General features: G+C 46.5%; 1 protein-coding gene across 1 annotated transcript in view; it reads right to left on the reverse strand.

Annotated features, from left to right (window-relative positions):
• Positions 1–23,328, reverse strand: part of ZNF18 (zinc finger protein 18) — a 29,525-nt gene extending 6,197 nt beyond the window's left edge. Inside the window, exons 1-6 of the mRNA XM_047832567.1 lie at positions 23,297–23,328; positions 10,939–11,449; positions 8,979–9,168; positions 8,499–8,578; positions 1,267–1,351; positions 566–673 (exon numbers count right to left, since the gene is read on the reverse strand). Of these exons, the coding sequence (XP_047688523.1) occupies positions 566–673; positions 1,267–1,351; positions 8,499–8,578; positions 8,979–9,168; positions 10,939–11,328 (853 nt within the window). The 5' untranslated portion in view covers positions 11,329–11,449; positions 23,297–23,328. The remainder of the gene's footprint in view (positions 1–565; positions 674–1,266; positions 1,352–8,498; positions 8,579–8,978; positions 9,169–10,938; positions 11,450–23,296) is intronic.
• Between the last annotated feature and the right edge of the window lie 237 nt (positions 23,329–23,565).

The raw sequence follows: 23,565 nt of genomic DNA on the forward strand, positions 1-23,565 counted from the left end.
CAGAGTGCAGGAAACAAAGGGTGATGGCTGCATGACCACAGAAGAAGTTCACATATTTCCCTGCCTCCTGTCTTAGAATACATGATTTACAGGAAATGTTTGTTGTTGCTGCTGTTTTGGAGAAGTCAGGTGCCTAGAGATTAGTTAAATGTGTTTTTCTGTCAGTTTGTCGTATTCAGTCTTCACTTCACTGCAACAATTACGAAAACCAGAAGGGTCAGGAAGAGTGATTGCCTACTGCTGTTCCATAACCTTTCTAGAAAGGAATTCTATCTGTGTTGGTATCAGTCTGTACTAACCTTAACTTGCTCTGAGGAAGCAAGCAGTCACGGCAGACAAGCCCGAAGGCAGCGGGTCCGATGTGTGGTCTCTGTTCCACGATTACGTATGTATGTTCCAGCAGCCCGTGCACCAGAGATGAGGAGACCCAACCTCAGGACTCACACTGGACTGACCAGATCGTGGCTAGTTACAGACAACGTCACAGACCTCAGGTCCTTGTACCCCCCTCCAATTTAACGACAGGAGGTCAGAAGGGGCTCGGCCCCAGTGAACGACCACTCACCTAGGCAGGTGGGCCTTGGGATCTTCTCACTAAGGTGAGGGTGCCGCCCGGCAGGCTCTTCCCCATACTCCGTTGGACCAGTCGGATCAGGCTTGGAACTGGAAATGCCTGGTACACAGAGGGACGACATGAAGCCCAGGTGAATGGGGAGAACTAGGGACCAGTCTGGGTCTGTCAAAGGCACAACCTGAGTGTGAAGAGGAAATAGGAAGGATCTGGGGACCACTTAAAAAACCTTCTCTTAGAAGGCTACTGGGAGCTTCTCAGACACCAGTACTCATGACGTGACCAGGATGTATGGTGAGGGTCACAAGGTGACCGGAAGGGCCCGCCTGCACACCAAGGCTCGCGTTTGGGCGAGCCACTGCTTCTTGGCCCAGTGGGGCTTAGTGGCACAGAGCAGGGACTCAGACACACCGAGTTCCATCGTTAACTCAGCACTTACGAGGAACATGAGAGGAGCTGACGCTCACTCTCGTCATCCTTCACACGGGAACACCATCCCCGACCTCGTACATTTAAGGAGTAACCACGCATAATGCAGCCGTGACAGTTCCGGGCACGCAGACCCTGCTATCCCCAGTTCCCAGCCATGTCCCCAGTGCCCCCTTCCCCCGAAGAACTTCCATGGAAGCAGCTCTCTCTAACGGACACAGAAAATGTTTAACGTCTGCTCCCACCGGACTGGCCCACACCCTCACCTCCGGAGACCATCTTCCCGTAGGTCTCCAGCATGAGATCCCAGTACTGCTCCTTCTGGACGGACTCCAGGTGCCTCCACGGCTCCTAGAAAACATGCGATGACATGACTCCAATGCAGGTTTCTGAACCCAGCCTTCCCTCCCCTGTAGGAAAGTGGAGGAAAACAGGCCTATGCCCTCGCCGCCTGGCCATCAGATGATCTAAGGAATCACAGGAGGTAGTTCAAGGGAAGAGGCCAAGGGGAAAACGACAGTCTCCACGTCAGTATTTCTTGCCCTGGTTAGAATACATCTAGATTAAGGGGCGCCTGGGTGGCGCAGTCGGTTAAGCGTCCGACTTCAGCCAGGTCACGATCTCGCGGTCCGTGAGTTCGAGCCCCGTGTCAGGCTCTGGGTTGATGGCTCGGAGCCTGGGGCCTGTTTCCGATTCTGTGTCTCCCTCTCTCTCTGCCCCTCCCCTGTTCATGCTCTGTCTCTCTCCCAAAAATAAATTAAAAAACGTTGAAAAAAAAATTTTTTTTTAAAAAGAATACATCTAGATTTTAAGTGCTGGCTTTTTAGTTGCACATACTTAAGAGTCAAGAACACAGAGAGAAGGCAAAAGCTTCTACCCTGTCCTTCTGTCTTTCTTTCTTTTTTTAAATATTTATTTTGACAGAGAGAGAGAGAGAGAGAGAGAGAGAGAGAGAGAGAATACACAGGAGAAGCAGAGGGAGAGGGAGAGAGAGAATCCCAAACAGACCCTACACTGTCAGCGTGGAGCCCGATGAGGGGCTTGATCTCACCAATTGTGAGATCACGACCTGAGCTGAGATCACGAGTTGGATGCTGGGCGAGTCTGGGTGGCTGAGTCAGTTAAGAAACTGACTTCAGCTCAGGTCACGGTCTTGCAGTTCGTGAGTTTGAGCCCCACATCGGGCTCTCTGCTGTCAGTGTGGAGCCCACTTTGTATCCTCTGTCTCCCTCTCTTTGTCCCTCTGCTGTTCACTCTCTCTCTCTCTCTCTCAAAAATAAAGATTAAAAAAAAAAGTTGGATGCTTCCCCCACTGAGCCCTCAAGCACCCCTTATTTTTTTTAACTCAATGCTTATAATAGAGGTCTTTGAACAGTTGGAATCTGATACTCCCAATATTTCATTAAAATCTGGAAATTCATGGGGCACCTGGGGGGCTCAGTCGGTTAAGTGTCTGAGTTCGGCTCAGATCACGATCTCGTGTTTCGTGGGTTCCAGCCCCGCGTCGGGCTCTGTGCTGACAGCTCGGGGCCTGGAGCCTGCCTCGGATTCTGTGTCTCCCTCTCTCTGCCCCACCCCTGTTCTCACTCTGTCTGTCTCTCTCTCTCAAAAATAAACATTAAAGAAATGTTTTAAAACTCTGGAAAATCAAGAGGGAAAAGGAATTAAAAGGGAATTTGTTAGAAAACCACACGCGGGTCAGCAAAAAGGTGGGAAGCGACCACAAGGAAGTCGGACGCATCCTAGTCTCTCTGAAACAGATCAGTGGATTCAGACCAGAGACAGAGGGCTGCCTCCGTGCACACGTGGAGCCTCCCCAACAGTTCTGAGTTTACAGCCTAACGTTAGACCGGCTTTCCTCCCACTCAGTGGAAAATCGATGGGTTCTCTGGAGCAAGGTGTGCCTCAATTATCCCCCAAAACATGCCCTTCTTCTCCTGTGAGACTGGAGGCTAGAGCCTCAAACCTGGCAACGCTGCCCAGCTGGAGTCCGCGTCTGTGGATTCAAATCCCCATCTCCCCGCGAAGAGCGGAGCGCTGGAGGCCCAGTCTGGACGGCGGAGTGATCAACAGCCCGGTCCCGGCTGTAAACTCTACCTGTGTGACTCAACCGGGCCGGGTTTTTGAGTCCCGGCCCTGCCACTTCTACCTGCGTGACCCTCAGCAAGAGACGCCACCTTTCCGAGCCTCCGTTCTCACTCGGTGGTGGGATAACGCTCACACCCTGATTGGCAGAAATAACGCAGGCATCCCCTGTCTTCACAGCACGCTCTAGTTTTCAGTCCTGGCATTCACCAGCACGCACACAGGTGTTTGGCTAAGAGCTGCCCCCGTTAGCACATGAGCTCCAGTGTGTACACTGTCAGGCCCCGAGACGATGCCCAGGACAGAGCAGGCTCTCGGTGCATGCTGTCTGGGGGAAATAAAGCCCTCGGCAAATAACTCCTCGGAAATCACGCCTGTAGTAGTGTTATTCTATGTGCGGCCTACGGGACACCCGGTCTCCCACGCTCATCAGGGTTTGCAGAGAAAATGAAGGGATGCTGTACTCTTTCAGGAACCCCAAAGTTGATAACCACCCACTATTATGAATAGCCAGGCTACAGGGAGCAAACATGAGGAGGGCGAATAAGAAAATGAGATATTCTCAGGGCACGAGGTATGCTCAGGGAAGCCATTCTCAGTCCTAGGTCAAGTCTGCCTAACAGCATATCAAAGGGAAGCAGAAAGGTCTGAAAAAGCATGATTTACCCAAAAGTCTGCAATTAGCAGATACTAAGCAAAAATTTTAAAAAGAAAACGGGGTTGGATTTTTTTTAGGATAAAAATGCAAAAAGTGACTTAAATGTATTTCACGATATACTTAAGCATTAACTATAACCACATTTTTTATTTTAATTTTAATTCAAAATTTTCTACTTTGGGGGCGCCTGGGTGGCTCAGTCAGCTGAGCGTCCAACTCCTGATTTCGGCTCAGGTCAGGATCTCATGGTTCGTGAGATCGAGCCCCATGTCAGACTCCATGCTGACAGAGCGGAGCCTGCTTGGGGTTCTCTCTCTCTCCCTCTCTCTATGCCCGCCCCCGTGCGCTCTCTCTCTCTCAAAATAAATAAATAACCTTTAAAAGATAAAATAAAATGTTCAGTTTTGAAAGGAGCTCGTAGAACTGTGAGCTTATTGTGTTAATCTGTGAATGAAGCTACCTTCACAACCTCCGGAGAAGAACAGGTTTGAGCAAACACTGCTGAATAGGGGACCCCTCACGCTTCACGTGAATCTGATGCAAAACTATGGAATCTGATGCAAAACTACCCTTGATTTTGTGTGGAGACAGCGCCACCTTGTGGGTTTGTGAGACGCTGCCACAGCTGACCCGCACACAGGTCCCCCTGCACTGTGTTCCTCTCCCGAAATCTGAAGACGCAGGAATGTGAGTAAAAGCATCCCCGAGTCTGCGAGAGGCTCTAACTCACTCCTGGTTTCTAACGATGAAACTGCGTGGGGATGCTACCTCATTATTCTGGCATTATTCACGAGGCTCCTAACCTATAAAGGAGATTCAAGGGAGTGATTACATCTATTGCAAGATCCCCTGCACGTAACAAAGCGTCCACTAAATATCAAGCCCCTTCTGGAGGTGCACATGGCCCTTGTGATAGTTGGGAGCAGGGATGCTGGAAGCGGTTAGGAATGACTTTTGTTTGTCTGGATCGAGGGGCTGTTAATCAGTTATCCGCTAAGTACAGGGAAATGCACACAGACACAGGCATGACTCATGCCAGTGAACATTTTTTTTAGCCATTTGATTCGAGCTATCCAGAACAAGTCACGGTCAATGTTGCTACATAATGTTTCGTTAATGCTTAATTCTACCAGCTAAAAGATGTTCATAAATTGTACAGACCTCTCATAGGAACACTCTGTACTTACTACAGAAGCAACAGTAATCCTCACGTCTGCTTGAAATATTTCACAGAATACCCAAATCTTTTGCACTACAAAACCTAACAATTTGGTTTCTAGGTACCTTGAAAGTGGGAAGACAGGTACTCCTGAGTCACTAAAAAGGTCTGTCCCTCTCCTGCCTTCTCCCATCCCTCTCCCAGGGTGAACTGTGAAGTTCGTATTCTGGTTTCTACATCCCTGAGCCTGGAAATCTGAAGCTGCCACCGGGCTTGGGCAGCACATCACCACCACCTACTGGCCTCCCTGCCCTTACCTTCTCTAGAGAACCGCAGAGTTCCCCGAAGGTTTGAAACAACGCTTTGATCAAGGCGTACGGGTTCCAGAAAAACTTTATTTTTTAAATAATTTTGTAGTGTTTAATTTTTTTTAATCTTTATTTAAAATTTGAGAGAGAGACAGACAGTGTGATTAGGGGAGGGGCGGTTAGAGATGGGGACAGACTCCAAAGCAGGCTCCAGGCTCCGAGCTGTCGGCACAGAGGGCTCCAGGCACAGCACCCGTGAAACCGCGAGATCATGACCTGAGCCAAAGTCAGACACTTAACCGACTGAGCCACCAAGGTGCCCCCAGAAAAACTTTATTTTTATCAAATGCAACTTTTCAGAGTTGTTAACTACATACTCAAAATAAACCTGTTCCCCAAGTTGTTTTGGATAGAGTAACAGAGACCAGATTTACTTTCCCTCCTGAAACAACTGGAAAAGGAGACAAAACAACTGGAAAAGGAAACAACGGTTTGGGGACACCGCCTGTCAGGCGGAGCAGAGCAGAGCTCCCTGAAAGTGAGGAGACAAATCAGGTGAGCCCTGCACTGGCCGAACGCACTACCTGGGGACAACAGCCCGGAAGCACAGGCAGGGGGGCCAGGCTGAGTCAGGCGGCCCCCTCCCCCTAGAGTTGGCGGAAGTTGCTCAGGGTCTGGGAAGGCGAAGGCAGCCAGAGTCAGCAGGGCAGCAGACCAGAGTGGGGAGCTGAACGGAGAGAAGGCTCCGGAGATCTCCAGGGGGTCCCCCTCGGGTCTGGGAAGGAGCCTCCAGGAGAAGCAGAGCAAACAGAGCTGGCAGTAGGTACTTCCTTCCAGCCAGAGTGGAAAACCTCATACATCAAGCAGCATCAGGTACGATACACAGAAGGGTCTTGCCTCGGTGGTGGGAGACATTAGCCCAGACTAAAGACTTCTCTTTCTCTGGTGCCATAAAACTACGTCCAAGCAACTCAGTCACATCCCAGAGCAAAGCTCTAGAACATTTACAGGGGGGCACCTGGGTGCTTCAGTTGGTTAAGCATCCAACTCTTGACTCGGCTCAGGTCATGATCTCACGGTTCGTGGGTTCGAGCCCCAAGTCAAGCTCCACGCTGATAGTACAGAGCCTGTTTGGGATTCTGTCTCCCTCTGCCCCTCTCCTCTGCTCATGCACTCTCTCTCATTCAAAATAAATAAATGGGGCACCTGGGTGACTCAGTCAGTTAAGTGTCCAACTCTTGATTTGGCTCAGGTCATGATCTTACAGTTCATGAGTTCGAGGCCCAAATCTGGATCTGTGCTGATTGCGTGGAGCCTGCTTGGGACTCTCTCTCCCCCTCTCTCTGCCCCTCCCTCACTCGTGCACATGCTTGCTCTCTCTTGCTCTCAAAAATCAATAAATAAATATTTTAAAAAATAAAAAGGGGTGCTGGATGGTTCAGTTGGTTGAGGGTCCAATTTTGACACAGGTCATGATCTCACAGTTTGTGGGTCTGAGCCCTGCATCAGGCTCTGTGTTGACAGCTTAGAGCCTGGAGCCTGCTTCAGATTCTGTGTCTCCCTTTAGCTCTGCCCCTTCCCTGCTCATACTCTGTTTCTCCCAAAAATAAACATTAAAAAAATTTTTAGTAAAAATAAAATAAACAAACATTAAAAAAAAAAAAGAACTTTTATAGAAATGCCAAAATACTCGGCACCCAACAAAGTAAAATTCACGTCTGACATCCAATCAAAGGTTGCTGGGCATGGTTAAGTAACAGGAAAACACCTCACAATGAGATCAATCAATCCATCCAAACTGACTCAGAAATGACACAGGTGATAGATTAGCAGACAAGGACATTAAAATAGACATCATAGGGGCGCCTGGGTGGCTCAGTCGGTTAAGCGTCCGACTTCGGCTCAGGTCATGATCTCACGGTTCGTGAGTTCGAGCCCCGCGTCGGGCTCTGTGCTGACAGCCTGGAGTCTGCTTCAGATTCTGTGACTCCCTCTCTCTCTGCCCCTCCCCCACTCACACTCTCTCTCTGTCTCTCTCAAAAATAAATAGAACGTTAAAAAAAATTTTTTTTAAACAGACATTATAGCCATATTCCGTACAGTCAAGAAAATGTAGGAACAACAGAACATGTTAAATACAGATGTGAAAAATATAATGAAGCCCCAATTCAAACTTCTAGAGATGAAAAAGACATTTGAGATGAAAAATACACTGGATGGGATTAACAACAGATCAGACAAAGCAGAAGAGAAGATTACTGAACTTGAAGACACATGAACAGGGAGTATCCAAAATGAAACAGAGATTTTTTTTTTTTTAATAGAGACAGAAAGCATCAATAAAGCTCTGGGACAACCTGGAGAGCTCTAATGAACGTACACACGTTATCCTCACACAGAGTCCACGTGGGGGTTATTCTCAAAATCCACAAAGAAGTGGAGAAGGAAGGGAGACAGAAGATGGTCAAAGAGATACTGGTCAAGATTTTCCAAATTTGATGAAAACTATAAAACCACAGATCCCAGAACCCCACACGAAGAAAATGAGTCCTAGGCCATCCATCGTAGTCAAACCGTTAAAAACCACTGAGAAAATATCAAAAGAAGCAAGAAAAATATATTACACGCAGAAGAACGAAGAGTACAGATGACATGACTCCATTTCACACCCAATTCTAGAAAATGCAAGCTAATGTATGGTGACAGAAAGCAGCTCAGTGGCAGCCTTGGGATCTCAGCACTGGGGGCGGTGGGGGGCAGGTGGGAGGGGTCACAAAGGGGCAAAAGGAAACCGTGGGCGTAACAGGGATGTTTATCAACCTGATTGTGAACACGGTTTCACACGTGTGTATACGTGTCAAGAAACTTACCAAACCGTATGCTTGAAATATGTGCGGTTTGCTGTTTGTCCACTACACCTCCCTAAAGCTGGGGGAGGTCGCCTGGCCCACATGACCCGTAACCATTCAAACTCTCAAACTGACTCCCGTGGGGGAGGCCGAGACCAGGAAATAGAGTCTTTTCTCCCCACGACCCCAAGAGCAGGAGCAGGACAAACAAGACGGAAGCTTCACAGCCACTTCCTCCAGGAAGAAGGGGTCCAGATTCCGTTATCAAGGTGACGATCACCCAGCCTTCTGCCTCAAGAGAAATACTGGGACTCGGGCTTCATTCCACGTGCCTGTCGTTGCCCTGCTAGCCGTCCTCTCTCCTTCTGACAGCACGTCCCCTTTCCACACTCCCGCTGGAGCCCCGGCGGGGGGAAGACAAGCAGGGAAGCCGGCTCACCTGAGGGGCTGCTTGGGGCACGGAGGCCGTGAAGTCCTGGTCTCCGACGAGCCTTTCGTCCAGGGCAGCAGCGGCCAGCACTGAAGCGAGGAACAGAAAGTTGGAAGGCTCTAGATGTCGTCGCAAACCACTCCCCAGAGGGCACCGATGCAATCGGTCGGTACACATCAGAAGCGATGCCCGTCCCTCCCTCGCCAACCAGCCCCAGCTCGCTCCAACCTTCCCAACAGCCTCATCCACAGTTTCCTCGTCCTTCCTCAGAACCAAAATTCACATGGTCTGGCCCAGCCATAGAGGAGATTCACGGACCAGAGCTCCCCCTCAGAGGGATTCAGTTAAGTCCACTCCGTTTCCAGACTTTCCAGAGATACCCTGATCCGAGCGGCATATCATTTTCCACTCGGTCTTAGGCCCACTAACCACGGCCCCCAGATTTCCCCGAGGACGCACCACATGCCACCGCAAGGAAGCGCCCCTCACCTAATTCCTGCTCCATGTCAGACTCCTCTTTCACAGCACGGCTCGGCGGCTCCCCAGGCCTGGAGGGGGAGGCCCGAGGTCCCAGCTCCTGAGACGCCATTTCAAGATGGCGCCCCGCTCCCCCCACGCGGCTGCTTGCGGAGTCCGTCTTCTCCGATAGGATTTCTTGTCCCAGAACTTGGATGCTGATCTAGAGACCACACGGAATTAGTTACTGAAGGATCCAGAATGAGGGGTTCTGAAAGAAACACAGCTAATGCTCCATAACAGACCACAGGGCGGTCCTCGGGGACAGGGAACAGGGAAAGAGGCACACGAGCTTTTCCGTCTAGACCAGCAGGAAGCTGTGAGGAAAATGACCTGAGGGGAGCCGAAAGCAGACGCCTGAATCAGGCCTGGGAGGTCTTCAAGGCACGCCATGGAGGGGCGCCTGGGTGGCTCAGTCGGTTAGGCGTCCGACTGCGGCTCAGGTCATGATCTCACAGTCTGTGAGTTCAGCCGCGCATCGGGCTCTGTGCTGATGCCTCGGAGCCTGGAGCCTGCTTTGGATTGTGTGTCTCCCTGTTTCTCTGCTCCTCCCCTGCTTGCACTCTGTCTGTCTCTCTCTCTCTCTCTCAAAAATAAATAAACGTTAAAAAAAATTAAGACAAAATAAAGGCAAAGTTCATCGACAATGTGTTTCTACTGGATAGTCTCCACCAGTGAAAACTCAGGTATCCTTTGTACAACTTCCTGGACACTTGAGTCTAAAGATGGACAGAGACAAGAGGCTTTGGCCTCTGTTTGTAATGGTCAGAGTCCCAGGGAGCCTTAGAATTAGGGGAGACACGGGGACACACTGGGGCGATATAATAAGAAACACGGATTTCGTCTCTGTCCCAGGTTCCTGGCACAGAGTTGCTAAAACCCTTGGAATTGCCCTAAAGGAAGGGAGTGACAGGAGCAATTCTGTTATTCATGATGAGCCCCTTTCAATCACGCCTGAGTTGAGGCTAAGCAGGGGACGCTTGGTGGGCCCCCAGAGAGCTTCAGGACGGAGGCTGGTCATCAGAGATGCCCACCGGGTGATCAGAGGATTGACCTCACAGCCCCAACCCTCAACCTCTGAGGAAGGGAGAGGGGCCGGAGATTTTCGGTCACCAATGGCCAATGACTAATCTCTCATGCCTAAGTAACGAAGCCTCCATCAAGCTCCCCAAATGATGGGGTCTGGGGAGCCTCTAAGCTGGTGAACACACAGCAGTACCGGGCGCACGGCATGCAGGGAGAGGCCACGGAAGCCCCACGCCATCCCCATGGCCTCCTGCTGCTGCTCCTGAATCACGGTCCTTATCATAAACCAGCAAGTGTAAGTCGTGCTTTCGCGAGTTCCGTGAGTCATTCCCTGTCCAACCTGGGGAGGGCGTTGTGGGAACCAGCAAATATACAGCCAGTCGGTCTTAAGGACAGTTGGCCTGTGTGACCTGTGACTGGTGTCCAAAATAAGAGCATTCTCGTCAGAATGACCCTTATCCCCCTGGGTCTGCCAACCCCAGAATGTTAGTGTCGGGTTTGAACCGACTTGTAAGACACCGGGCTGGTATCAGAAAGCTGGAGAATAGGGGTGCCTGGGTGGCTCAGTCGGTTAAGCATCCGACTTCGGCTCAGGCCATGATCTCACGGCTCGTGGGTTCCAGCCCCGCGTCGGGCTCTGTGCTGACAGCTCAGAGCCTGGAACCTGCTTCGGACTCTGTGTCTCCCTTTCTCTCTGCCCCTCCCCTGCTCACACTCTGTCTCTCTCTCTCTCTCAAAAATAAAAAAATATTAAAGAAAAGAAAAGAGAAGAAAAGAAAAGAAAGTTGGAGAACTGGTCGTTAGTGTGGAAAACCACACATGCTGAGAGTCAGAAAAAAAGACAAGACGCCTCGTGAGACCCCAAGGGAGCCCTGTCCCTCGCTGGCGGATTACCCCCTCTGCTTACCCACCGCCACAGTCTCTGGGGGTCTCCCTTCAAGCTCTCCACGAGGGTCACCGCCTCCTCGCCGCTGCCCGGACACTGGGTCCGCACCCACGTCTGGATCTCCCCGGGCAGGATGGTCAGGAACTGCTCCAGCATGAGGATCTCCAGGATCTGCTCCTTCGTGTGAACCTCTGGCTGCAGCCACTGGAAACAGAGCTTCCGAAGCTGTCTCAGGGTCTCGTGGGGCCCAGACGTCACCTGATAACGAAACTGCCTGAAGAGCTGGCGGGCGGTCTCGGGGTTAGAGAGCTCCCCTCGAGGGGCAGCGTCCGGTCCGCAGAACGGGGAGTCCTCGGCCTTCGCCAGCTGCGGCAGCAGGGCCAGGGCCTGCCCCAGGTCGACAGGCATCATCTGGCTCGGCGGGTCCCTTTGGGTGAAGGGTTTCCCGGAGGGGGCTGTCTGGGGTGGGGGGGGGGACCAAGTCTTCACCGAGGCTCTCACAGGGACACTAGAGAGGGAGAGAGGGCCAGTGCTGGACAGAGAAGGACACAGTATTAGTGAGAACGAATTCACAGGCCCTACCTGAGAAGCAACGGCTCCACTACTCTCCTCTGAAAGATTACAAACCTGATGCCGCCAAGCAAGTCGCTTAATACCGTATCTAAACTGGCATCTTCACCCAGACCGTCTTACGACATTCTCTTGGGCTTCAAAGGGCCAGACCCAGGAGAAGGATGAAATGCATCACGTGAAGCATTTTCACCCTGGTTTTCCACGTGAACGGCTCTTCCACACGACACTTCCTTAACTGCACCCGCGAGCGTGCAGACTAAACGGTAAAGCTGAACAAAGACGTCATCAACACCCTAGAAGGGGTGATGCTGAAACGACCTGATGCTTCCATAAGGAATAAGGGGTGAAAGAGGACAAATTAATTCTTCCCCAGCAGGTGCAACGAAATTTCCAGGTGACCTCTTCTGAGGGCAGTGTGGAAAACAAGACTGTGTGGGAATCGATGAAAAACCTGTCCCAAATGAAATGCTCAACTCCGGGGTTAGAGAAGGCTTAGAACCAACAGTGACTACCCCCCAAAACATCCCTCTGGCCTTGAACTAAGTGAGCACTATTTTATGGCAACTGGCCTAAAAATCTGGAAGACAGTGGCTAAGCTGGTGGAAAAAGGAATGTTAAACGACAAAGGTAGTATTTAGAAATGCTTAAAGGATCAGTTTATTTAACTATTTCTAGTTAACTGTCTTGCATAGGATCCTAATGTTGGATTATTGGGCCAACCCTTAAATGTTATAAAAGCGCTGTAGGCCATCATTCCTCCAAAACACTAATTGGAACCATAAAAGCAAACAGACACACCCAATCAGTTAATCTGCCTGGCTTAATCAGAGATCGGTAGAATACTCCAGCTTTTCCTAGCTGCCTTTTTCTTGTGGTACAGGAAGGAATGTCTTCATGCCTAGCACTTCAAACAACTCATCCTGTATCAGAAAATCATTTAAAAACTATAAATAAACAAAAAATAAAGTAAAATAAAAAATAAAACGTTTCAAGCAAAAAAAGGAAAGGGTGAGGGGCACCGCGTGGCTCAGTTAAGTGCCCCGCTCTTGATTTCGGCTCAGGTCACGATCTCATGGCTTGTGCGTATGAGCCCCGCATTGGGCGCTGCACTGACAGTGGGGAACCTGCTCGGGATTCTCTGTCTCCCTCCCTCTTTGCCCCTCCCCACTCATGTTCTCGCTCTCTCTCTCTCAAAAAGAAACATTTAAAAAAAAAAGGGGGGGAAAGAAGTAAAAAGGATTAAAGGATTAATCCAGGGGCACCTGGGTGGCTCAGTCAGTTAGGCATCCAACTTCAGCTCAGGTCATGATCTCACGGCTCGTGAGTTCAAGCCCACGTCGGGCTCTGTGCTGACAGCTTGGAGCTTGGAACCCGCTTCAGAGTCTGTGTCTCCCTCTCTCTCTGCCCCTCCCCTGCTCATGCTCTGTCTCTCTCTTTCTCTCTCAAAAACAAATAAATTTTTTTTTTAATTTAATAAAGGATTAACCCAATATTACAGGTTTCATATGTGGACCTCATTGTACTTATTTTTTGGTTCAACAAGAAACCCACATATTTCGTTCATTTATTCAAACAGAAGCCAGGGTGCCATGCTGATGATGTGCTCAGTACAGACGTGTTTGAGCACTTCTGTTTCTGGCCATAGCAGAGTACCTGGTAGTAAGACCAGCCCACCCACTGTCAACAACTACAGAACTACAGAAAACATTTAGGGCAATTGCTTTCCTGCACTAGACAACTGGCAGACAAGAATGAGGTCCCCGAGAGAAGAAAACCTCATGGGGAAGAGGCCCATGATCATCCTGGCTGACCGCATGGCGACAATTTCCCAACAATGGTGCAGGAAGCTGGAGCTCAAGCGGAGTTCGGTGGTCTCAACAAACTGAGGAGGGAGAGATCAGAACTTGGAGCCGCTTTAGTATCTGGAATCTGAACAACAGATCAGTGGAAAGAATGGAGCTATGGCAGGGAGGGGGGTGGTCATGAAGAAGTCTGTGTGGGGTTTTCCTGTGAGCCCTTGGCCAAGGATTGGACTGCACAGGGGCAGGGTGAAGTTATGCAAAGTTTAACAGACAGCAGATGCTACAGGGTTAAGAGCAAAAGAGATAGAAAATAAATGCCAATCAGGAATGAGAGATATTTGAGTTTGTGACCACTAAGAATGGAGAGACCTCGTTAATACCCATTAATACCCAAAGCATCCTGAGATACCAGAAAGGCCGCGTGTTAAGATTGTTAGGAGTAAATACAATGCCCTAGAGTAAGATCTTCTCTAAACTGGCCCTAAAAGAGCCTAAAGGCAAGCATCAACAAGATCCACAGAGGAAATGCAGCCTCCTGGTCTGGCCCAATCAAGTTAGAACGCCTCAGGATACACTCTGGCCTTTCCAGAGAGATCTGTCCTACAAGGCATAAAACCAAGCTAACTCAAGTCAAAGGTGATCAATGAGTAACTCAACTGCCTGCCAGAACAAAACTCAATACTCCTCAGAGGAAGATCACAGAATCCTACAATGTGCCACCCGCAATATTCGAGATGTAACCCCAAATTATTAGACATTTAAAAACATGACAATGTGACTCAAAGTCATGGGAAAAAAAACAGGAGAAACCAACCCAAAGATGGCCCAAGGACTGCAAGAAAAATATAGCCATAATGAAAGAAGACATAGGGACATTCCACAGAGAAATTGAAATTATAACAAAGAACCAAATCCAAATTCTAGGAAAAGAATTATCAACCCAGATTTCCACTCCAGTAAAAACATCTTTCAAAAATAAGAATAGAAAGATATCTGCTTTTGGAATGTGTTCAAATTCAAGCAACCATCAACTAAACAGAGACTGTTATAAATGTGATATACAAGCCCAACAGTTAACACAAATCAAAAACCTATAATACGTACACAAAAAATAAAGAGAAAGGAATCCAAACATAACACTAAAGAAACCCATCAAACCACAAGGGAAGAGAGCAAGAGAAGACAGCAACAGAGAACTACAAAAATAACAAGAAAACAGTTAAGACAGCGATAAATATGTAATTATAACAATTACTTTAAATCATCTAAGGGCTCCAAATCAAGATACAGAGTAACTGAATGAAAAAAACAAAAAACAAAAACAAAAACCAACACTCATCTATCTGCCGCCTGTAATAGACTCACTTCAGACCTAAAGACTCGCACAGATTGAAAGTGAAGGGATGGAAAAACATATACCATGCAAATAGAAGTGGAAGGGGATAAAAAAGCCAGAGTAGCAATACTATATCAGACAAAACAGACTTTAAAACAAAGACTATAAACAAGAGACAAAGAAGGACACCATATAATACAGGGATTGATCTAACAAGAAGATATAACAATTGCAAATATTTATGCGACCAACATAAAGGCACCTAAATACATAAAGCAAATATTAAAAGAAACAAAGGAAGAAACTGGCGGTCATACCATAATAATAGGGGAACTTAACACCCTACTTACATCAACGGATAGATCATCCAGACATAAAATCAACAAAGAAACTGGCTTTAAACCACACAGTAGGCTGGATGGAACTAAGAGATATATACAGAACATTCCATTCAAAAACAGCAGGATACATTATTTCCAAGTGCACTTGGAACATTCTCCAAGGCATCACATGTTAGGCCACAAAACAAGTCTCAGTAAATTTAAAAAGACTAAAGTCATATCCTGCATCCTCTCTAACCACAACTAGAAATCAATCTGGAGAGAACACAAACACATGGAGGCTAAACAACATGCTATCTAACAATGAAGAGGTCGACCAACACGTCAAAGAGGAAATCGAAAAATACGTGGAGACAAATGAAAACAACCTAAAATCTTTGGGATGCAACAAAAGCAGTTCTAAGAGGGAAGTTATAGCCATATCGGCCTGCCTTCAGAAGGAAAATCTTAGGGGTGCCTGGGTGGCGCAGTCGGTTAAGCGTCCGACTTCAGCCAGGTCACGATCTCGCGGCCCATGAGTTCGAGCCCCGCGTCGGGCTCTGGGCTGATGGCTCAGAGCCTGGAGCCTGTTTCCGATTCTGTGTCTCCCTCTCTCTCTGCCCCTCCCCCGTTCATGCTCTGTCTCTCTCTGTCCCAAAAATAAATAAACGTTTAAAAAAAAAAAAAAAAAAAAAAAGAAGGAAAATCTTAAACAACCTAAACTTACACCTAAAGGAGCTAGAAAAAGAAGAACAAACAAAACCCAAAACGAGTAGAAGGGAGGAAACACATTAAACCTTGGTTTGCGAGCATAATTCATTCTGGAAACATGCTTGTAACCCAATGCACTTGTATATCAAAGTGAATTTCAAGAACCACCAGCTCACTTGTGATCATGTGACATTGAGCATCACATACTACTCCTATTACAAGACATCGCTCGTTTATCAAGTAAGATTTTTAGAAATGTTTGCTCGTCTTGAGGAACACTCACAAAACAAGTTACTTGCGATCCAAGGTCTTACTATAATAAAGAGTAGAGCAGAAATAAAAATAGAAACTAAAAAGCATAGAAAAAGATCAATGAAACCAGGAGCTGGTCCTTTGAAAATATCAACAAAATGGATAAATCTTTAGCCAGACTCATCAAAAAAGGAAGAGAGAGGTGATTCAAATAAATAAAATCAGAAATGAAAGGGGCGCCTGGGTGGCTCAGTTGGTTGAGCATCCGACTTCAGCTCAGGTCATGATCTCACAGTTTATGGGTTCGAGCCCCACGTTGGGCTCTGTGCGGACAGCTCTGAGTCTGGAGCCTGCTTCGGATTCTGTGTCTCCCTGTCTCTCTCTGCCCCTCCCCAGCTTGCACTCTGTCTCTCCCTTTCTCAAAAATAAATAAACATTTTAAAATTTTTTTTTAAAAATGAAAGAAAAATAACCACAGAAATACAAAGGATTATAAAAGAGCATGATGAAAAATTATATACCACCAAATTAAACAATCTAGAAAAAAATGGATAAGTTCCTAGAAGCATGCAATCTTCCAAAACTGAATTAGGAATGGAAAATTTGAATGAAACAACTGCTAGTAACAAAACTGAATAACTAACCAATACTTTTAACAAACAAAAGTCCAGGACCAAATGGCTTCACAGGTGAACTCGACCAAATATTTAAAGAAGGGTTGATATCTATTCTTCTCAAACTATTCCAAAACAGAAGAGGAAGGAAAACTTTCAAATTCATTCTACAAGACGAGCATTATCTTAACACCAAAATCAGACAGAGACACTACAAAAAAAAGAAAACTACAGGCCAATATCTCTGGTGAACATAGATGCAAAAAATCTCAACAAAACATTTGCAAACCAAGTTCAACAATACATTAAAAAAAAAACAACCTCGATCAATTGGTTCAATATTCGCAAATCAATGTAATACATCACATTAACAAGAAAAAGAATAAAAACTATATGATCATCTCAACAAATGCCAAAAAAGCATTTGACAAAATACATCCATTCATGATAAAAGCTCTCAACAAAGTGGATTTAGAGAGAACATACCTTAAAATAAAAAGGCCATACATGAAAAACCTGCAGCTAACATCGTACTCAGTAGTGAAAACCTGAAAGCTTTTGCTCTATGATCAGAAACAAAACAAGGATGTCCACTCACCACATTTATTCAACATAGTATTGGAAGTCTGAGCTGCAGCAATCAGAAAAGAAAAAGGAATAAAAGGCATCCAAACTGGTAAGGAAGAAGTCACTATTTGCAAATAACATAGTATATATAGAAAACCCTAAAGCCTGCATGAAAAAACTATTAGAACTGAAAAATGAATTCAGTAAAGCTACAGGATCCAAAATTAGCATACAGAAATCTGTTGTGTTCCTGTGCACTAATAATGAAGTAGCAGAAAGATAAATTAAGGAAACAATCCCATTTATAACTTCACGTAACGGAATATAATACCGGGGCACCCGGGTGGCTCAGTCAGTTAACGTCCATCCGTCTTTGGCCCAGGTCATAATCTCACGGTTCGTGAGTTGGGCTCTGTGCTGAGCTTGGAGCCTGGAGCCTGCTTCGGATTCTGTGTCCCCCTCTCTCTCTGCTCCTCCCCCACGCTCAGTCATGTGTGTGCGCACGCTCTCTCTCTCTCTCTCTCTCTCTCTCTCAAAAATAAGTAAACATTTTCTTAAATTTTTTAAAAAAGGATACCTAGGAATAAATTTAACAAAGAAAGTGAAAGACTTGTACTCTGGAAACTATAAGAAGTTGTCAAAAGAACCGCAGATGACAAAAACAAGTAGAAAGATAGATCATGCTCATGAACTGAAAGAATATCGTTAAAAAGCCCATGACGCCCAACTCAATGTACAGATTCAGTGCAATCCCTATCAAAGTACCAACAGCATTTTCCACAGAACTAAAACACATAATCCTAAAATGTGTATGGAACCACAAAAGACAACAAACAGTCAAATCATTCTTGAGAAGAACAAAGCTAGAGGGATCTCTTCTCCCAGGATTTCAAGATATATTACAAAGCTGGAAGAATCAAAACAGCATGGTACTGGCACAGTAACAGACACACAGACCAATGGAACAGGATAGAGTCTAGAAATAAACCTGCATCCATGTGCTCTAATCTACAACAAAAGAGGCAAGAATATACAATGGGAAACAGACAATCTTCTCAATAAATGGTGCTGAGAAAACAGAACGGCTACATGCAAAAGAATGACACTGGACCACTTTCTTATGCCATACACAAGAATTAACTGAAAATAGATTAAAGACCTAAATGTGATGGGGCGCCTGGGTGGCTCGGTCGGTTAAGCGTCTGACTTCGGCTCAGGTCATGATCTCACGGTCCGTGAGTTCGAGCCCCGCGTCGGGCTCTGTGCTGACAGCTCAGAGCCTGGAGCCTGTTTCAGATTCTGTGTCTCCCTCTCTCTCTGCCCCTCCCCTGTTCATGCTCTGTCTCTCTCTGTCTCAAAAATAAATAAATGTTAAAAAAAAAAAATTAAAAAAAAAAAAAGACCTAAATGTGAGACCTGAAACCATAAAACTCCTAAGGAAAATGCAGTCATCTCTTGGATATTGCCCTTAGCAACATATTTTTAGATATGTCTCCTCAGGCAAGGGAAACAAAAGCAAAAATAAACCATTGGGATGACACCAAAATAAAAAGCTGTTACATAGTAAAGGAAACCATCAACAAAAAATTATATAACCAATAAGGGGTTAATATCCAAAGTGTATAAATAACTTCTACAACTCAACACACACACACACACACACACACCCCAATTAAAAAAATAGTCATGGGACCTGAACAGACATTTTCCCAAAGACACAGAGAAAGCCAACAGAAACATGAAGAGATGCTCAATATCACTAACCACCAAGAAAATACAAATGAAAAACACAATGAGGTATCACCTCACACCAGTCAGAAAGGCCAATATTAAAAAGACAAGAAATAACAAGTGTTGGCAAGGATGTGGCAAGAAAGGAGAGCCCTGTTGGTGGGAATGTAAATTGGTGCAACCATTATGTTGAAATTAAAAAGCAGAAACACCACATGATCCAGTAATTCCATTACTGGTATTTACACAAAGAAAACAAAACCACTAATTCAAAAAGATATACGCACCCCTATGTTTACTGCAGCATTTACAATGGCCAAGACATGGAAGCAAACCCAAGTGTCCATTGACAGATGAATGAATAAAGATGTGGTATATATATATAATGGCATACTACTCAGCCATAAAAAAAGAATGAGATCTTGCCATTTGCAACAACATTTGATAGGCCTGGAGGGCACTACGCTAAATGAAGTAAGTCTGACAGAGAGAGAAAGATACCATATAATTTCACTTATTTGTAGAATATGAAAAAATAAAACAAATGCACAAACAACAGAAACCAGACTCTTGAATACAGAGAACAAACTGTTCTTTGCCAAAAGGGAAGTAAGTAGGGGTTATGAGCAAAACAGATAAAAGGGATTAAGAGCTACAAACTTCCGGGGCACCTGGGTGGCTCAGTCAGTTGATTTTGGCTCAAGTCATGATCCCAGGGTGGTGGGATTGAGCCCCGCATTGGGGTCTGCACAGAGCATGGAGCCTGTTTACCATTCCCTCTCTTTCCCTCTGCTCCTCTTCCCTGCTTGTGCCATCTCTCTCTCAAAATAAACTAAAAAAAAAGATACAAAGTTCCAGTTATAAAACAAATGACTGAGATGAAAAATACAGCATATACAGAGTATAGTTGATATGAACACTGAGTAATGTATAGAATTGTCAAATCAATATGCTATACACCTGAAACCAACATAACATTGTATGCTGATTATACTTCAATTAAAATAAATAAATAAGCTAGGAAAATTTTTCTCCAGTGATTTATATGTAAGAAATGATAAAGGACACCTTTCCAATTGCAAGAAACTCAGATCTACAGAAAGGAATGAAGATCTCTAAAAATGGTAAACATATACTGAATAAATATAGAAATACTATGCTTTTACTTCTAACCTCCTTAAAAGGCAACTATTAAACACAAAAATAATAACAGTGTAAACAGAACATAAGTAGAAGTAAATGACATAAATACAGCACAAAGGAGTGGGCATAAGGAATTAATCTGTTGTGAGGTTATTACATTTATGAACTGATAAAAAAGAATACGAAATGGGAAGTGAGTGGTGCTAAGGTGACAAACGGGAAATGCAAAGGTGTTAAATGAGAGGCAGGAAATAAATGTAAATTGTGACATAAAGTGGTACAAATATTAAAGTAGATTCCAATAAGTTAAAGTAAACTTTGATCACTTAAAGACGCTACTGCTAGGTGTAAAAATATTATATAAAGAACTATAGCTTAAAAACCAATAAAGGAATCCCCCAAAACATTCACTATCCCAAAATGTGATAAGAAAACATCAAGAGAAGAATAAAAACCAGAAGGATCAAATGGGGAAAAAAGACAACTGGTAGACCAACACTCAACCATATCAGCAATTACATTAAATGTAAGTGGACTAAACATTTTAATTATAAGTAAAAACTGTCAGATTTAGAAAAGCAACATCCAGTCATACAGTGTCTACAAGAGATATTTTATACATAAAGATACAGATGGCTTGGAAATAAAATAATGGGGAAAAGAAATCCTATGCAAACAGCAAGCATACAAAAAGTGGTACAGTTATATTATATCTGACCAAGAGACTTCAAGACCAAAAAAGAAATAGGGAAACATTTCGTTATAAATGAGTCTAGTCATTTACAACACAAAACTGTAAATGTATATGCACTTAATACCAGGTCTAAAATGGCAGATCCTCATAGTTGATCGAAGGAGTAGACAAAAAAAAAATCAGTAAGGATACAGAAAATCTGAACACTGTAAACCAACTTACCAACTTGATCCGACATTCAGACTCAACAACTATAGAATACACATTCATTTCAAGTGCATACGAATCATTCACCAAAGCAGACCACAGGCATGATTACTTTTCAAAAGATTACAATCTCAAAGTATATATGCTCTGACCATAATACAGTGAAATTAGAACTCGGTAACAATATCTAGAAAATGTCAATATATAGAAATTATTAAAAAACAAAACTCTTAACCTATGGCCAAAGAAAAAGGACAATGGAAATTAAAATGTTTTCATATTGAATGGCAGTGAAAACACAACATATCCAAACTTTTTTTTTTTTTTTCAACATTTATTTATTTTTGGGACAGAGAGAGACAGAGCATGAACGGGGGAGGGGCAGAGAGAGAGGGAGACACAGAATCGGAAGCTGGCTCCAGGCTCTGAGCCATCAGCCCAGAGCCTGACGCGGGGCTCGAACTCACGGACCGCGAGATCGTGACCTGGCTGAAGTCGGACGCTTAACCGACTGCGCCACCCAGGCGCCCCACAACATATCCAAACTTATAGGAGACCACTTATAGAAAACTAGAGGAAAAATGTGCAGTTTTAAATAAACATGTCACAAAATTGAATAAATATACTAGCACCCTTCATAATCTAAATCTGTTTGGCTCCTGAGTTTTAAATAACAAGTAAAAAGATTTCAAAGATCAAGAGAATGATGTGTAGATTTATTCAGATTTATTTCCTTCCTGAATTAAGAGTGCATAGATTACATTTCGGGAAAGTGACATTTAGGGAAAACTGTAAATCTTGTATTTAAATTTGATTTTAGTAATTATATCCTAACAAAATGCTAAGTAAAATGTCTCAATTATTCCAAATTAAATTATTTTATAAAGGGTGTAGTTTATAACCCAATGAGTTCATGAGAACCGAAAAACACTTCAAGTTATCCCAAATGCATAGTTCTTATTAAAACTCTAACAAATGAGAATGAACTTAAAATATACTCTTAGGGGGGCACCTGGGTGGCTCAGTCCTTAAGCGTGGGACTTGGCTCCAGTCATGATCTTGTGGTTCCTGAGTTGGAGCCCTGCATGGGACTGTGCTGACAGCTCAGAGCCTGGAGCCTGCTTCGGATTCTGTGTCTCCCTCTCTCTCTGACCCTCCCCTACTCATGCTCTGTCTCTCCCTCTTTCAAAAATAAACAAAAATTTTTAAAAATTAAATATGCTTTTAGGTAAGCACGCTTACTATGAATGTGCATACAAGTAGCCCTTTGTTGTGTACCTACTATTGACAAAGACTCTCTCCTTAAGCAAAATCTAGTCAAGCTCCTGAGTCCTCTTTGTGACTTGGTCTGGCCTTTCAGCTCTGCCCTTGACCCTTTGAGTCCCGTTTCAGCAAGAATCTTGCTGAGTCCAGTTCAGGGAAAAACCCTCATCTGTGAGAGCTGGTTAAATGCTACATCCTAACGTTGTGTATCTGACCACCCCTGATATCTGATCAAAGTCCTTAGCACGCGGGCCTGCCTTCGGCTAAACTCCTGTCAAGTCGGTTCAGCCCGTTCCCTTTACCCCACGTTTCCTTAGTAATTTTCCATCCACTGATCCTCCCCACGGAGCTCACTCGTCCTTGCTGTATTCGGAACAGAGCCCAATTTCTCTCTGCGCCTGCAAAACCCCGTTTGGGTCGGGCCCCTAAATAAAAAGCCTGCCTTACCGTCCACAAGGAGCCTTAGGAGTAATTTTTACTCCAACAGCTACGCATCAGCTCCTTATTAGGCCCTGTTCCTGCCATTTCTAATCCTGGCGGATTAGGAACCTCTGATGTTCACAAGGGGCGGCCGAATTGGAACCCAGGAAGCTCCAAGCAAGGCCTGTGCTCCGGGGAAGAGGAGCCCCCAACGTCGGGAGATTTGGGGGGGGGGGGGGGGGGGGGAGGGGCGAGTTTCGAGGCTGGTTCAAACTGCAGGGGAGTTAGGGGAGTGCCGCTGGCATTCTGCGTCCTGGAGGCCGGGGCGGCGCTCCCCACCCAGGTGTTCTCCACGCCGGGCCCCCCAGCACCCTTGGCACGCCGGGGAGGGAGGCTCCGGGCTTCAGCCCACTAGGGGCCCCTGCCTTCCAGCCTCTGGGGGAAGGCACAGGGAGCGGCCCGGTTTAGCTGCCAGTCTAGGGGCGCGGCCCGGGAGTCCGGCGGGGTACGCAGGATCCGGGGCACAGAGCCAGCGCCGGGCAGCGGCGTCCCCACCACCCCTGAGCCCGCTCGGCCCCGCCTCCCTGCCCCTGCCGCGGCCCCGCGCCCTCCGAGACGTCCGGGCGCGCGTCCGCCGGCGCCGCCGTCACCCCTGGGGGCCCAGCTGAGCCCCGCGCGGACGCGGGAGACGCCACGCCCGACCCCGGGTGGCCGCGGCCGGGCCCGCCCAGCCCGCGCGCGCTCACCTCGGCCCGCGACGCCGGCTCCGGGCGCACTTCCGGGAGGCCGGCGGCTGCGCGCGCCGCCGGCGCCGGCGCCGGGACGGAGGGGCGGGGCCGGAGCTGGGCCGCGGGCTCCGATTGGCCGCCCGCGTCGCCCCGCCCCGCTCGCGTTGCCCAGGCGCCGTGGCCGCTCGCGGTTGCCCGCAGGGGGCGGCTGGGTCATTCATTCCAGCTTGGAGCGTTCGTCCCTTCTCTTGTCGCCGACAGGCTGGGCCGAGCGCTGCGAGGGTCTA

This window comes from Prionailurus viverrinus, chromosome E1 (genome assembly GCF_022837055.1).
Source record: "Prionailurus viverrinus isolate Anna chromosome E1, UM_Priviv_1.0, whole genome shotgun sequence".
Classification (NCBI taxonomy): Eukaryota; Metazoa; Chordata; class Mammalia; order Carnivora; family Felidae; genus Prionailurus; species Prionailurus viverrinus.